At 51.9% G+C, this 16,430-nt stretch overlaps 1 protein-coding gene across 1 annotated transcript in view; it reads left to right on the top strand.

Moving 5' to 3' along the window:
* The window catches only part of NCOR2 (nuclear receptor corepressor 2), a 284,712-nt gene that overhangs the window by 217,923 nt on the left and 50,359 nt on the right, over positions 1-16,430 (top strand). The window contains exons 20-25 of the mRNA XM_077835004.1: positions 4,271-4,391; positions 5,805-6,033; positions 11,187-11,351; positions 11,828-11,967; positions 12,595-12,700; positions 15,842-15,946. Of these exons, the coding sequence (XP_077691130.1) occupies positions 4,271-4,391; positions 5,805-6,033; positions 11,187-11,351; positions 11,828-11,967; positions 12,595-12,700; positions 15,842-15,946 (866 nt within the window). The remainder of the gene's footprint in view (positions 1-4,270; positions 4,392-5,804; positions 6,034-11,186; positions 11,352-11,827; positions 11,968-12,594; positions 12,701-15,841; positions 15,947-16,430) is intronic.

The raw sequence follows: 16,430 nt of genomic DNA on the forward strand, positions 1-16,430 counted from the left end.
TCCGTGGTACTGAATCAGGCAAGAGATCCATAGAGACCCTGCATAAACTTCCTTCCCTGATTTTTTCCATCGCTCAGCTCTTCGGGGCTCGGTTGTCAATGTCTAGAGCATGGTTTGGGAGACCCAAAATTAACTATGGAAGGTAAGTGTAGGGGGGTGTGTGTGTATAAGTTAGTGTCCTGGAGATGTCATTCTCCACTTCACACACATGCAGATTAGGTGAGTAAATTTCCAGAGCCCGGTTTATGGGCAGGTGGTTTACACAGTAAAGTGATATCTGTTGCTTTCCCAGCAAGTAGAGCTTTATGCACGTGTTCATTTTAGTCAATTGGCAGTTTATGTAATTTACAGACATTGTAACAAAATGAATTATATGAATCTGAGGTTCTCCAACTGCTTTACAAGCCTGAATTAACTCAGCCTCCCAGCACCGTGGTGAGGCAGGTGGTGGTTGCCACATTTGACTGAGAGGGAAGGCAAGGCTCAGAGGGTTCAGTTAAGACTTTTTAAAACCCAAGGACCAAAATTTGGGCTTCTAAAGCCACTTCAGGCACATGAGGATCTGGGGCCAGATCCTCAGCTGATGTAAAGCAGCTCCTGTTGAGTAACTGTGCTGCTTCCCACCAGCTGAGGAGCTGGCTAGGTCTGGCTGTAGATGGGAACTGCTGGGTGCCCAGTGCTATAGACAACCAGGCCACTGAGCTAGCTGCCCAGTGAGGCCATTTGTGGAGTAAAATGCTGCTGAACGTGAGCAAGGCTGTCAGAATCCGGCCCTGCATTTTAACATCACTGGAAGGGCCTCTGTAGGGTCTGTGACCGAGATCGGTGCTGTGCCTTCAGCAGTGCTCAGGAGCGAAGTGCAGCCCGGTCCCCGTTCCCAGACAGCTCGCCGGTCAGTCGGCCTGCTCATCCGTGAGGGGACTGTGCTCGCACTGTGGATTTTGATGGGTTACCTGCTTGGCAGGGTTTGTGTCTAATGTGACCTGGCAGCCCGCGTTGGAGGTGCAGCGAGCTCTTCCCAGCCAGTGGAAGCTGGGTGGAGGTGGCCCCGGCATCAGTGCGTCTGGAAGCTACGTTTGCTAGGAAAGAAATGGAACTTGATTTTGTGGGAAAAGAGTGTGGGGTTTGTTTTGTTTTGTTTTGTTTTTTTAAAAGAATCCGAGGCCGAAGTTTCCAAAAGCGATCAGCTATTTGGATGCTCAGCCAGAGCTGCCTTGCAGGGGCCGGAAGGAAAGAGGGGGCGGGTGCCTGGCCCAGCCTGAAAATCAGGGCCCCTTCCGGTGTCTGAAGTCCCCAAAATCACCAGTCACTTGAAAATCCTGGCCAGAGTTTGCACCAGTCGGTCCCTTACCTACACCCGTCAATGGCTTTGCATGGCCGTTGTGGGGCATAGGCCCCCTGGGGTATGTATCCTTTTACGTTTCCACAGCGGTCGAGCTTCTAGCTTTCGATACACCGCAGCTGGCAGATACTGTGCATTTATTCCCACGACAGCTCTGATTAGCCTCCCCTCTTCTCGTTTCCTCCTCAGAGAGCTCCTGGGGGGAATCCAAGGCTGTGCGTTTTGCAGGTCCTGCTGTGTAACTAGAATCTGCTGCAGGAGAAGGATTGGTGGGGCGGGAATGGAGCTAGGGCAAGGGGCGGGGAAAGGAGGATGGGCGCACAGCACAAAGATATATTTATTCCCCTCACATGGCCTCGCCGGACTTGTTTGTCATCCAAGGTTGAACACAGAATGACCTTGAAATTTATAGACTGAAAAGAGCAGTCAGCTCGCAGCTCCGATAAACAGAGCAGGCTGTAAACCTTAAAACTCCGGACTGCTTCACTAGCTGGTAGTTGGGAGAGAGAAGAGAAGGGTCAGAGAGAGGCCTGGTCCAGTGGTCTGAGCGCTAGGCTGGAAGCCAGGAGCTCTGACTGCTTAGGGCTAGTCCCCGCCCCTCTGTGGGGTGAGTCTTCCCCACTCCCCAGGGGTGCTAGGAGGGTTTGGCTTGGAAGCTAAAAAGCGGTGAGTGAGCTAAACAATACTGGGGAGCCATGTAAGTTAGCAGCTGCTCCGCAGAACAGGGCGACCCCAATGGCCTGTGCTGTGAGGACTCAGCCTGCTCCCACTGAGGCCACTGGCGGGTCTGTCGCCGAGTCTGCATTGCATTGCATTGCTGCATTGCACTGGCGCGTGGAACTGCAGCTAGCTATGGAGGGGTTCAGCGCCCCACGCAGCCTGCCGGCCCAGTGAATATAGACCCTGGGGTACGAACCAGCGGCCAGGCCATTCACTAACACAGGCAGCAGCTCCCCAGGTGAAGAAGGCAGCTCTGTGCGGGGGCTGGGAAGCAGTGTGTTTGGCTGGAGGGCACCACTGATGTATCCTTCACTGCAGCCTCTTGGCCAGCCTCAAGCGAAGGAGAGTTTCCTCCCCCCTCTGGGGTTCTGCACTGAAGACAGCCTGATTTCAGCCTCCCCCCCACGAGCTCTGCCTTCCTCCCCGCTCCTGTTCCCTTTCTCCCCCTCCTCTGAGTAATCACATGTGCATAGAGACACAGGTACACTCTGAGGAGCAGCAGCATGTGGGAGAAGGGAAGCAGAGCAGGGCCTGAAGGAGAAGAGGCCAGGCCAGGCCAAATGTGACTCAGACCCAGCCAGGACCACCCAGCAGCTTTAGGGAAGCTCAGGTGCACCAATGTGGCGATGAGCCAGCTTCTGAAGGATTGACCTAAAGATCTGGAGATTGAGGGCACTGTGAGGAGGTGGTAGCCCACTCAGACACACACCTGGGATAAATCTTTCCTGGCAGCTCTAGCCAAATCTTCTGCTGAGTGGCTAGGTTTGGGAACCATGCCATCGTGGTGGGGGGGCAGCTTTATTGTCTCTCGCTCTCAGGCAGGGAGCATCCAGCCCAGCACATTGTGCAAGGATTGTTCTTTGCTTTTGGCTCTTACCAGTGACTTATTATGTAGCCGAGAGAGTTGGCTTGATAGCCAGCTGGTCGCAGAGTGGCCAGCCCAGACAGGAAAAGCCCTCAGAATGCACCGGCTTGTCCTGTGGACCTGATGAGATCCTGTCTGACTGGGCCAGATCACTCAGTTCCTCACACCACTCAGTTGTATTGAATTTGGAGGCAAACTTTGGCTGTCTCGCTGTGAGAGATATCTCCAGCCCTGGGTCTGCTTGTGATTTCACACATGCTGGTGAAATCTGGAGTCCCATAAGAGATCAGAACCAAGCACCCTGACTTTGTAACTAACTGGCATCCTGTGTTGGCCCTGATTTGTCCCTGGGCTCATTCCAGGGTAATGCAGTGGCTTCATTAGCATTGCTCCTGATTTACTCTTGGGTACGTGAAAGAGTAATCAAGCCCATTGAGCCAAATCCTGCTCTTCGGACTTATGCCAGAGGTCCTATTGGAGTCGTACCCTTCTGAGCAAGGCAGGCGGGAATTGGCCTGCTTTTCCTCTTCTGTCGCTGTGTAATCCCGGCTCCCTGTCCTGCCCTGCCTTTCCCGCTGCAGCTGCACTCCATGGCCGAGTAGCTCCGGCTGTCGCAAGCTGCGCTGTGCTGCGCTCCATGATAACAGTGCTCTGTTATCTCCAAAGGTCGGTGCTGTATCCTGGCCGGTGCTCTCAGTGCAGTAGTAGTTAGCCGTACCGCTGTGTGCTTCCTGTTTCAGATTAGGATGGTCCGGGACTTGTGCTACTTTATCACTGATTATAGATCAAAGTCTAGCGAGTAAGAACTCCAGGTACCAAGCCAGTCGATACTGCTCCTTTCTGATGCAAGAAGGCGAGCAGTGGCTCCTTGAAGCATGGTCTATTCAGCAAGCAGACCCTTGCAGGTGCCCAATACTGAGACACTTTGGGAGGCACGGGAGGCGCTAACCAGGAATATACAAAGTATATTGTACAAGGGACGGCTGCTGTCCTGGCTGACGCCCCGGGGACCTCCAGAGCTAACAGCACGAGCTGCTGGAGCTTGAGCTGAAAAGCCAGCACTCCCCAGATGGGACAGTAGCACTCTCCTCCGCTGTGGCTCAGGCTCTGAGGGGGGGACCCGTAACGTGCGCTCCCCAGTGGGTGACGCGCACGCGGACCGACACGCGTCGGTGTGACCGGCTTCTTCTCGGTGGGCTGGTGAGGACGACGACCTCTAGAGTCATCACGAAAAGATTCCCCGCCCCGCGCCTCCTCCCAGCACAGGCTGTGCAGGCACCGGTGCATCCTCGCTCGTGGGGGTGGGAAGTACGTGGCTCCTTATGACCTGTGTCTGTGTGCAGGCTGCTGTCTCCGAGGCCCAGCCTCCTCAACGCGGCCACCGATGCCAGGCTGAACTCTTCACCTCAGAAACCATTGGACCTGAAGCAGCTGAAGCAGAGAGCTGCTGCTATCCCCCCCATTGTAAGTACCAGACGGAAGACCCCTCGTCACCTGGTCCCGGGAAAGTGGCTCGTTCCCCTCCAAGTTCTGCATCCCGTGGGGTTTTTAAAATCCTCGGACTGAGGGCACCAAGCAAAAGTTTGCCTTGTGCACGAGTGGGCATGGGTGTCTGCCTGCATGGGTGTGCACGCATGAGCGTGGGGTCCCGCTTCTATGTGCGTGCGTGCGTATTCTCATGTGGGCATCTGTTGCGGAGGACAGTGCGGGTTTCCGATCTGTTTGCTCCGGGAACGGGTGTGAGTGAATGAGTTTGGGAGTGGGCATCTGTGCTTGATTGTGCTCCTGCATGGGCCAGGTGTGTTTCTCCATGGGTGGGTGATAGCACTGGGGTGTCGGACACGGTTCTCTGTGCGTGCTGTGCGAAGGGCATTTGGGAGCCATGTGGCATGCTCTCACCGGGTTCTCTATAGACAACTCCTTCCTGATTTCTGAGAAAGTTCCCCCAGAGACGTTCAATTGTATCATGAGTTTCTTTATAAGAAACCTTGTCATTGCTGTAGAGCCATTTCCTTCCTTAGTTGGAGCGGCCGCGGGAGAAAGCCCAGCCATACACACCTTTCACAGCCCAGTGTTTTCCTTTATCTCAGAATGTTAAGGACCAGATTGTGATGTCAGTTACACCATCCGAGCTACTCTGGAATTCCACTGGGGTCACTGAAATCAGTAAATTCACCTAACACAAGAGAGAGAGAGGTGCCGTTTTGGCTGGTCCCCCCAAAATCTTCTCTGTGCTCCCCCTGCTTAGCTATTCAGCAGCAGCCCCCCCGCCACAAGAAGGTGCATTCTCCACGCTGATCATTGTTGCTGGTGCCCTCACAGTGAAGTAAAAACAAAAAGCAGCCTAGTTATTCTTCACCAGACTCAAAACAGTGGCCAAGGAGCAATGTTTGCAGAGTGGGACATGGCCAAAATCCCATTGTACTTTGGTGATCCAAAGAGGGCGTTACAAACAAAATGTTCACATCGTCCTCTCAGACATCTCTGTGCCATGACTTGAGATCGGTGCATAGTATTGAAACCACTTCTAAGCTGCCAGTCCTGGGCTAGCGATAACATTCCTTAGACAAGCCAAATCAGAGGTTCCCCTGTAACATTTCCCAAACAGGACGCTAGCCTTGTGGCAAAAGATAAACATGCTGCCTCACTCTCTCTTGTTTACTGCCTGTGGTAGGAAGGGCAGTGGCTTGGTTAGAATCCCTGGGAGCCCCGCCTGGGGAGCTGAGCGGAGCGTCTGCAGAGGTGGGAGAAAAGCTACCCAGAAAGGAGCCAAGTTTTTGGAGTTAAACCTCCTTGCAGACTCTGCTGTGGAAGTTAACGGCAGCTGGGACAATATGTCCTGCTTCTCCCATCCCATTCTTTCTGCTCCCACTGCAGATTTCTGAGGGATTCCCAGACGGGACATTACAGAGTGGAAGCATGAAGCCTCAGGTGCCTCACCACGCCTTGGCCCTCTACCAGCAGCAGATCACTAAAGCCCATGAATCTGCCCGGGATGACGTGGCCCAGAGCAAGCAGCCACAGCAGCAGCCCACTGAGCAGGAGCAGCAGCCAAGCAGTAGCCCCAGGGGAAAGAGCAAGAGTCCAGCTGTGGGTGACAAAGAAGGTAAGATGCGCCCGCATGTGATTTCACAGAGCGGGGACAGGGGTCCTATTGCAGGTGGAAGCTAGCTTTAAAGGCTGATAGCGTGGCGGAGCAGAGTCATGTTGGCATGGCGAATTGGCCGTGTTCATTAGGAAGTGCATCGTGTCTCATTGAACCTGCAGCAAATCCTGGTAGAACGTCGAACGCTGAGGATGGGAAGGTTGCCTTTGTTTGCCTTTCGGAGAATAGAGGACCTGGAGGCACGCCAGGGCACTGGTTTCAGTCGCTCTTTTCTACCTTGTTTGCTCCTTATAAAGAATGCTTTTAATGCTCGGCGGGGGCCATTCTTTCATTTAAAAATCAATACTCCTGCTGTGACTCGCAGCCCAAAGCTTCCTGTAAAGGTTCTCAATGCCGTCCCCTCGGGATAGCGCGAACGAAGGATTCAGAGCTTCCCACCAGAGCACATCGTGAGCGTTGGTCCCCTGGGGGCCGCGGTTAAGGAGAACTGGGCCCTCTTGCTGATGCTGTTTGTAATTTGAAAGCTGGTTCCCATCGGAAGTCTGTACGTTGGCCTGGCCTGTGCTCTTTAAACCTGTGCACCTTGAGGAGAGGGTTTGGGCGTGGTCAGTTTTGAGGCTGGCCGGAACCTGCGACGTGTTAAGTGCAGTTAGAACGGAGGCGGCTCGGCACCCCACAGGGGAGGGTCTGTAAGTTGTGATGGTACAGTAACAGACGCTGTGGCTGTCAGCTAACCAAACGCATGCCCTTCCCTCCCCCCCCGGGGTGCCTGTGCTTGTACCTTCTTCCCAGACCCCCAGCCACTAGAGGAAGAGACCATTGCAATCACCTCAACGTTTCAGCAGCCGAGATCCCATCTGTCCAGTGCCTCCAAGCCAGTACCTCACCGGGGTCTCCCCGGCTAGTGAGTGTGGTGTGCTTATCCCTGCCCTAAGTGGGCAACAGCAGTCCCCATATCATGCAGGTTTTGACAGAATTGATGACTGTTACTCACAGGAAATGGTTTGCCTCAGATCCTTAGAGAGAGAATCCCCTTGGCAGGTGATATTTGAGGTTGTTGGGGGCGGGGGGGAGGTTGCTCTCCGTGGTCATTTTTGTGGGCTGACGGTGCGTTGGATGGGCTGACGTGCCATTGCCATGTGTGGCTGCAGCTTTGTGGCATGGTGATGCGAACATCATGCTTTCAGTGCCTTTGTCCCAGAGGACGTCACCTATAAGGTAGCAAATCTAGGCATTGGGGATGTAAGCACCATATTGTGTCTGCAGCCGGACAGAAGAATTTTGTTTGCAGCCGTAGAATTTCACACACTCATGCAAGAGAAAGGAGGAAAAAAATACACCAATTAGCTTGAATTTGTTGGAATTTGATCTCCGTTGTTGCGGAAAAGTTGGGTCATGAGAGCAGCTACGCTAGTTCAACTTCTGTCAGCCAAGGTTTCCCAAAGCTGATATGTGGTGTGCTGGCCCAAAGGTTAGAGAGAGTAGTGTTGCAAAATGAGTTACTTCCTAGGAGAGCTGATGGCTGCTGCTCAGCCAGCTGGCTTTCTGCATGATAATAAATAACAGCATGCATAGCCATACAGACTGGCCACAGCACAATAAAACAATCTGAATGTAAGGAAGATAGCTGTTCACCTTGAAGGAATTTGATACTCCGGTAAGTCACATGATTGATACCTGTCTGGTGCAGACTCTCCAGCTTGTCCTCTCCTGCCTTCTCCACTCTTGCTTTCATATGTTCATTACCCAGACTCAGTTACACTCCAGTTCGAGTGATCAGGGCTACGCTTTTGCTGTTACACATCGCTATACAGGGCAGCCCGTCTCGCTCAGCTCAGCTTCCTGTCAAGTCTCATGGCAGAACCAGCACTTACGACAGCTCCTTCTAGCCTGGAACGCCAACAGATTGTTCCTCTATGGGCTCCCACTGCGCTGGGATGCTTGGTTCATCTTCCCACCGGCTTTTGCCCAGCTGATTTTCAGCTCTGATTTCAGGACCCGAGAGCAGCGAGGAAAGAGGGAGGCTCACCATACCATGTGGAAGTGGATAGACCAGGATGTGAAAGATCAGGTTTCAGAATAACCTTTAAACTCTGCAACCTGGTGGCTCCTTTGTTAACGTCCAGATCTGACATCAGTGCAGGTTTACGCAGCTCTGCTGTCTGCAAAGCACCTGGCTTCGGGTGCTGAGCCCGCACTGCTGGTGACACACACCTACCACCTGGAATCCTCCAAGCTTGCTGCAGAGATCAGTTCAGCTAATTGCACCGTGCTTGCGTATTCTCTCCCGGTGCACAGATAGGGAAGCTTAGGCAGAGAGATGAAAGGAGATTGCCCACTGGAGGAGGAGATGGCAGGTCTCGACTCCCAGGGGTTCGCTCGCCGTACTGCGCCCTCCCTATCCCGTGTGCCCGGGGACGGAGTTTTGAAGCAGTCACGCATCCAAGATAGCAGTGGGAGCTGGAGAACTGCATTGCATTCCCATCAACATTCAGTAAATGGTTGGCCCTGGGTCAGAGCCCCGCTCCCTCTGGCGTTTGGGCTGGCTCACATACAGACACAGCTGAGCAGAGGGGTGGAATCCGTGCCCCTTTGAAGCCAGTGGGACTTTTGCCATTGACTTGGATGGCGCTAGCATTTCACCCAGTGGCTCAAGCCTGGCTCTGAACTGGAGTTATGGGAGAGGCACCAGCAGCAGGTTTGGAAGGCAGCAAGGGAGCCAGTTGGTCAGGACAAAGCAGTGAAAGGGGTGGGAGGAGGGGAGCATCCCTCCTCTCTCCTTTTATGGTAAGAAAATCGGGAGCCTCCTTTGAATGTCCTGTTAAAGTGACCGTGCACCAGGCATCCATCTGGACTCTGAATTGCTGTGAAGACCAGGCCCCCCGGGTACACTCATTGTGCTGCTGCAGAAGAAGTGGAGTGATCCTAGCAGAGGGCTGGTCTTGCAGCAAGAGCAGCTGTTCCTACTCCCCCCAAAGCTGTGATCAGATTGGCACGGCTCTGCCTGATAAGAGAGCGTGAACTGTTGCAACTTCTCCAGAGACGGACAAGTTTCGCACCATCCTGGAGCCGCTTCAAAGCACTGTCTTGGACACGAGCATCACATCCTGGCCAAGGCGTTGGCTGCCCCTTGCAGACCTTTGGCTGGGGCTGTATCTGTCTGGAGCCCGGCCAGTTTAGTATCTCCTCCTAAGGTGCTTTGACAGTGCTGCTCTGGTGTGGGGCTGGGGGGTCGCGGCCTGTCCATTTGGAGCATGCTCTCAGACAGATGGATCCTTTCGCTCATCGCCGAGTGGCCATCATGCCTATTTTTGGCTATCTCGGGGCAGTTTTAAAGCCAGCAATGTGTTTTCTGTTGGTTTAAACACTCGTTTCACTTGGCCTTTCTGGAGATTGGAAGCCAAAAGCATTAATTTGGGTGATGGATGATATAAACGCTGACTTCTCAGCTCTGGTTTCAGGGACTTGACAAATGTCCATAGGAGCTCTTCCCAGGATCTAGTGCTACTTTATCAAAAGCTGGCTGAGTTATCGTTACCTTTAATGTGGGGTCAATAATCAACTGGCCACATCTCCTAGATTTCACAGCGGCATGTGTGCGGGAACAGCTCCCAGGGGAGGAGGAACCACTTTTCCAAGATTTCCATGCTGCCTCCAGGTGCACGTGCGCTTGGCCAATAGTATCTTGGGATTACAGATCATCTTCGCCCAGCTGTACGATACACGGATGCCACCCGTGCAAGGCAGCTGCCTCTGGTGTAGAGCACAGCAGTCAGCTGGTGCGCAGCGCACCACACGGCAGTGGGGATGGAGGAGAGCTTGTGTCTCAGGACAAATGCCCTCCTCTGGTGGGAAGTGCCATGGGATCTTCAATGTCCACGTGGAGAACGTGACAGGGACTTTGTTTTCAAGGATTTCCCCAAAGATCCTCACAGTGACTAGCGTGGGGTGCTCCAATTCAGATGCCCTGGGAGGGTGAATTGATCCGTTTGAGATGTGAAATGGGGGGTCTGGGTGTTTTGACCCTGAGGCTTAGCCCCTTACACCACCCCCTCTGGAATCTGAGGGTACGTCTACACTCCAGTTTAGGGTGTAACTGTAGTGTGGGTGGTAATACCCGTGCTGGCCTTAAGCCAGACAGCGTGGGTAAGGAGCAGTGAAGACAGCAGCACGGACCCTGGTGCATGCTTGCCATCTGAGTCCTGGCAGGCTTGTAGCTCACTCTAAAGCCCAGGCTGCCACGTCTTCACTGCTATGGTTACCCACGCTAGCTCAATTAAAGCCAGCACAGGTATGCGTACCCAGAGCTATCAGTCCCGCCTACCCTTGCAGTGCAAACATTCCCCAAGAGTCTCTGTGCTTGGATAGGTACATAGGCTTGCTGCTGCTGGATTCTTTTCATCACCGTGTGAGGGGCACAGGATTAAGCCTCCCAGCTCCTGAGCACTCCAAGTGTTAATGAGTCTTTTCTGTATTATTCCTACGAATCGGCCCTTTGCTAGCCACGCATCTCATCCCGCTTATCTGCAAAGCTTTAATAGCAGAGTCAGAGCTGTAGTGAGGTCTGCTACTGCTAAAGCGCCTTCCTTTTACACAGCATAGTGCAGAATCTTGGCTAGATAACTCTTTTTTTGAACACTTGGATGCTTAAAATTAAGCACATGCTTATATGCTTTGTTGAAGTGGAGCCTTAAGGTAAAATTTCCAGAAGTATCTAGGTCCCGTTTTCAGAAATGACTTGGGCACTTTTCAGGCCTTCTTCATGCGCCCTATGAGTTTGTCTACACAGCGAGTTACTGCGCAGCAAGCTGGGCTGAGACACTCCGACCCTCGGACTTACCCTGCGGTAGGGTTTCATGTGGGCAACGAAAGCCTTGGAACGTAGCATGGTGTACCTCTGCTAAGCTACACTCTGGGGCATTCACTGTGTGCTAGCAACGTCCACAGGATGAGTTGGTGGCAGCCAGCAGGTGCACTGCAGAGTCTTGTCTTGCTGTAACTCACCGTGCAGGCAAGCCCTAACCAAAAGAAAGGAGCCCCATTTGTTGTTTCCCTTTGCAGGTCTCTGTAAGATCTTGCTGATGTGCAATGCTGTGTGTGTGTGTGTGAGTTCATGTGTGTGGCAAGCTGATCAGTTCTCTTTCTCCTTGCAGAAAAACCAGTGCCTTTCTCGTCCCTTGCAGAAGGACAGAAGCTAAGCGGAGAGCAGACTGCCACGTCGTGCTGGCCCCCCGTGCTGCCGTACCAAGTGTCCTCTAGGGATGTGATCAAAACCTCCCCACACACTGAGCCACATGTGTTTCAGTATAACCTGCCAGGTGAGCACAGGCTTGCGTTCTTCTTCAGGGGTCTGCACCCACTAGGGGGAGCCAGTTTGGTTTAGCCACTGGGGGTGCGTGGCCTAAAAGGTCCCATGGTTCTTGTCTCAAGTCACCTCATTTAGTAAATTCAGGCAGACGTTTTCTTCCTGATGGGGAGAGCTGCTGAAAGTTTGCCATTCAAAGGTGGCATGCCAGGAGCCTAGCAATCCCATCTGATTTGCCTAGTGTGGAGCAGCCAATCCCATCTATAATACAGAAATGCCGTGTATGGAAACAGTAGATCCCAGAATGCAATGGGAGATGGACAGGATTAATGGCTGCAGTGCCAAAAAAGCTACAGTTACAACCACCAGTCAATCTACAGAATCTCTGTACCTGGTCTCTGTCTCTGTCCCCGTTCGGTGTCCCCTGGTCTCTGTGTCTCTGATGCAAATAACCATCAGTCCGTAATAACGTTTATGTTTTGTCAATAGCGCACCCAATCCCATTAACTTTGCATGAGAGCTCTCGGTCTGGGCTACAACGATTGTCCAACATCTCCAATCCTCCCCCTCTCATCTCTTCCACCAAACACCCATCTGTTCTGGAGCGGCCCATCAGCTCCATTTCCCAGGTAAGATGCTATCCCGGTGCCATGGTACTCCCAAGTATTCGAGGAAAGAGACCTCTCTGTTGGCAAAGAGCAGGCTTGGCAGAATTAGATTGTTGTTGTTTTTATAATTTTGATGGATAATATCAATGTTTATTTTTAAGCATTGTTTTCAGTTTTTGTCGATTTTACATGTTCACAGTTGCAGTTAATTACGTAGGGAGCAGACAGTTATTTAACGACAGCAGACACTGAGACTCAAAAAGGTAAAGCTTTGTGACCGTTAAAACACAATTGTTAGCATCACCTGTCACTAGATACCAAGTAAATATCCTTAAATCAAACTCTAGTAAGTTCTCAAGCAGCATTTTTCTTTCTTTGCCTCTCTGTGAATTGGTCTGATTAGCAATGGAAACATTTTTTTCTTCCGTTTGTGTGTGCGGTGAAATCGACGTTTACCAAATAAAAATCCTTCCAAGCGTTGTTGAGAGCAGCTTCCTGTCCCCGTTTTGATTCCTGGGCGCAGGGCTTTGTAATCATTCAGTGGAGGCCTTTTCCCCTGAGCTTCCTCTCCTTGGTGACTGCCCCCTTCAGGAAGGGTCTTAGCAGAGCATCCCACACCATCAGTGACCTTTTTCTCTTGTGTTTTAGGGGGTGCCCATTCAGCTCCATACTCCGTACAGCTCTGAGCATGCAAAAGTTCCCGTTGGCTCCATCACCATGGGCCTGCCACTGACTATGGATCCTAAGAAACTGGGTAAGCTGTTGACACGCTATTTGTGTGCCTCTGACCCTTGGTTCACTCCTGGCCTTTTTGTTGAAAGGTCAGAGCTGTCCCTGTTGAGCTGCTGTTAGCCTTGAGTTGAGCACACCCCCACCCACCCACCCACCCACCAGGGCCATTCCCAGCAAGCTGAATGACACAAAGGGAGGATGCAGAGCTTTGCAAGTTCACTGGGTTCACCCAGTCAGCAGTGACTATGAAATTCCTGTCTGGTGGCCTATGGGAAATGGCACGGTGGTCTCCTCTCGCATCCTAGTGTGCAGTTGTCTACAAAATCTGCTGACACACTTGGCTTCCTCGTTGGCGATCTCAGGAGAGGCTTGAATGAATCCCCTCTCAATGATTTCTCTGGGGTCAAGGCAGAGACATATTGGTGGAGCAGATACAAGGGAAGCATACCTTGTCACTGCCTCTTCTGTAATGGCTCTGGGTACAGAGGATTCTGGTCCAGTGCTGCCAACCCGGCATCACTCAGCAGCAGGGATATTTGTAATTCTCAAGACTCTGCACTTGCAAACTGCAATGAGAGGTGGTGGTGATGCTATTCCATTTTCCAAGTGGGGAGAGAGCTGCTTTTGGGGATCATTGTAGCTCGAGTCCCTGCGGGTCTGATTCCAGGATCAGGGCCCATAAGGAGAAGCCAGCGTTTCCATGCATGGATTTCAAGAAGATGGTCTACCCCAACAAGCAGTTACCATTGGAAAGGAACCTGTGGTACTGCATTGCCTCCCTCACATCGGTGTTACGTCCCAGGAATGGGAAGATAGTGCAATGTGTAGCAATCAAGACTGTAATCAGATAAATGCTTGCTTTTTAATGGCAACCTGTCATGGACTCTCAGGTCATGCCCACTTTTGGCCCCATGCAGTCTGTGGGGGGAAAACCCCTTCAGTGAGACAGCCCTTTTTGGGGGTCCACTCTCTCTCGGGGGTTAAGCCCCTCCCCCTCCTGGAGACACACCTCTCTGAGCCTTAGCACACCTGTTTCTCGCCGTGGGCCCTCTCAGGGAGTCCACTTGCTCTGGACCCCCAGGGCCTCCACTCCCAGAGGGAATAATGCAACCCTGTTCTCTAGACTGGAGTGACATTCAGCCAGCGTAAAACAGGAGGGTTTATTGAGCGTTTGAACACAGCACAGGAAACCCTCAGGCCTGGCCTCCCTCAGCACAGCACATCCAAGTCTCCCCTGCATCCAGGTGGGCTCTGCCTGCTCCCTCTCTCCAGCCCAGAGCCCCCCTGCTTCCCAGCTGGGCATCTGATATCACCGACCCCAAACCCCGCCTTTGTCCATTGTTGTCTTCTGTAACGACAAACTCCCTCTCCCATCACCTCCTTAAACCAGAAACACCCAGGGAAATGGCATCCCACCCCGTCTGCATGCAAACCATTGGAAAAAACGAGAAAATCCCCCACTTTGTCACACAACCACCATTGTCTAGCATCAGAAACCTGTAAAGAGCCTGAATAAATAACCAAACTAGATTAAAAATAGATGGGTTAAGAATTAATTGATGACGAGGAATAACAAGGCCCCAAAGTGAGGAGCACTGGTTGGGGGTGGGGGTCTGTCATAGGCATTCATGAGGTTTGATATATTTTGATCAATCAAGAGAAAAGTGAACTCAACCATGATGGAGTTAGCTAGGAGGGTGTGTAACACACACGAGGAGAGAGCCTGCTTGGTGTGAGATGAGTCAGTGATAGCTACGCACCGAGGGAGGACATGAACAGCTCAGATATATCCCAGGGAATGGCTGTGTACAAAAACCACCTTCGAGAAAGGGATCAACGAACGACACACAAACACCTAGTGCCAGGCTGCTGGGGAAAAGCCAACAGAATCTCGCTGTGTGCGGCTGTATGTCTTATAGAGAGAGAGAGACGCCAATCTGGGGTGGAGTGATGCTACTCTGCTTGGTCCTGGGGGAATTGCACATGGGGTAGTCTGTGCCATATTGGCCCCCACCGTTAAAGGAGGAACTATAGTAAAAGAGCAAATACAAAGGGAATCAAAACCACTAAAAGGATTAACTGAGCATAAGAGGAGAGGCAGAGGGAGCGAAATTCCTACAGTCTAGGAAAATAGAAGACTCGATCAGGGACGTGATCCCGGACTAAAAATATTTTCCAGCTAACTGTGATTGATGGAAGGAAACTTATTGACATTCGCCACAACTGGTGGGATAAACAGTAAATGGTCTGAAGCGAGAGAGGAAAATGTTCAGTTTGCAGATTGGGAAACATCTCGTAAGAGCCAGAGAGTAAAGTCCTAAGGGAGGAGGCCTGGGCCCAGCAATGCAGAGAGCGGAGAAGGCCATGGGCTAAACCAGCAGGGAGTGTGCTCCGTGAGCCTGCACAGCACTAGAGGCTATTCCCAGCTCTCTTCCTCTTGAGCGGATTCTGCAGTCGGCTTGTTACCCTTCAGGGTTGTTTCCTGGCTGCTCTGAACTGTGTGTTTCAGGAGATGGGTTATTGTCCCTCAGCTCTTAAGAACATCAGGCTGACCATAGCAGGTCGGACAATTAGTCCACCAGCTCCAGCCTCCCACCTGTGGCAGTGGTCAACTTGAAGGCAGCTGCGCTTTCAGTCCACATAGTTCCAATTGCCCAGTGCTATGCAAAGGGTGGGAAATTTCTAGGTGATCCACTGAAGTCCTGTAGCCAGGATCTGAGAACTCTTCTCTGAGTTTGCATAGCTACAGTTATCAGTGGATTTAAAATTATTTAGCCCATTTACAAATGCAGTCATGGCATTAAATCCAGTTTGACTCTGGTCCTGCTGCAGGGCTGGGGGTGCAGTGCCGTGCAGGAGTGGATTTCAGGAACACCTGCTGTCTTGCCCGCCAGGAGACCTTGAACAATGCCCTTGCAGAGGGGATACGGGCAATTTGAGTTTTCCTTTATCCTCTGGAGTTGTGTAATCTGCTACTCAGAAGCAGCAGCAGCTGCATGGGGACCTAGGTTATTTAAGACCTGTCTCTTTCAGCAACTGTGAATATAAAGCAAGACAAAATTAAAGACTAAGAAAAATAAAAAAGGCAACAGAGCAATTCAGGACAAGAGCTGTCTGGTGGTGACCGGTGCAAACGTTGTCATGTATGATTAATGTTTTCTAGTGCCTTTTCCTGGAGTAAAGCAGGAACAACTTTCTCCTAGAAGCCAGGCCAGCCAGCCTGAAAGTCTGGTACTGCAGACATCCCAAGAGAGCTCCATCCTGAGGGGTAAGCACATAGCATGGCAGCTGTGATGATCAGTGGAAACCAGGCGCCTCTCGGGGAGGCTGCTCAGGAGGTGGAAGGGGATCAACCCAGGCCAAGCTCTTCAAAAGTGACTCGTGGTTTTGGCGACACGTTAGCTTCTGCTACCCAACGTGAGACACGTTAAGAGTGCCTGAGTTTCAGTGGACAGATGAGCCAGTCTTCCAAGTGCCGGACACTGGGCCCCTGAAATCACTAGCCCCTTTTAAAAATCTGAGCCCGCAAACTTCTGTCCAGCTTTTGAGGAGAAGGGATTTGTCCTGGTTCGTTTTGAAGGGCAGTCTGCTAATGAAGAAAGCAAAGCAGCTGCGAATAAAATGGCACTGATTACATTCTGAACCTCGCTCTCCAAAATCATGAGTGCATGTTGGGGATAGACAGAGAGAGCATTTCATTTTTAAATCCAAGCCCCTTTCTGCAGTGCAAAAAAAATGGCACAAAACTCTGT

Source organism: Eretmochelys imbricata, chromosome 15 (assembly GCF_965152235.1).
Source record: "Eretmochelys imbricata isolate rEreImb1 chromosome 15, rEreImb1.hap1, whole genome shotgun sequence".
Classification (NCBI taxonomy): Eukaryota; Metazoa; Chordata; order Testudines; family Cheloniidae; genus Eretmochelys; species Eretmochelys imbricata.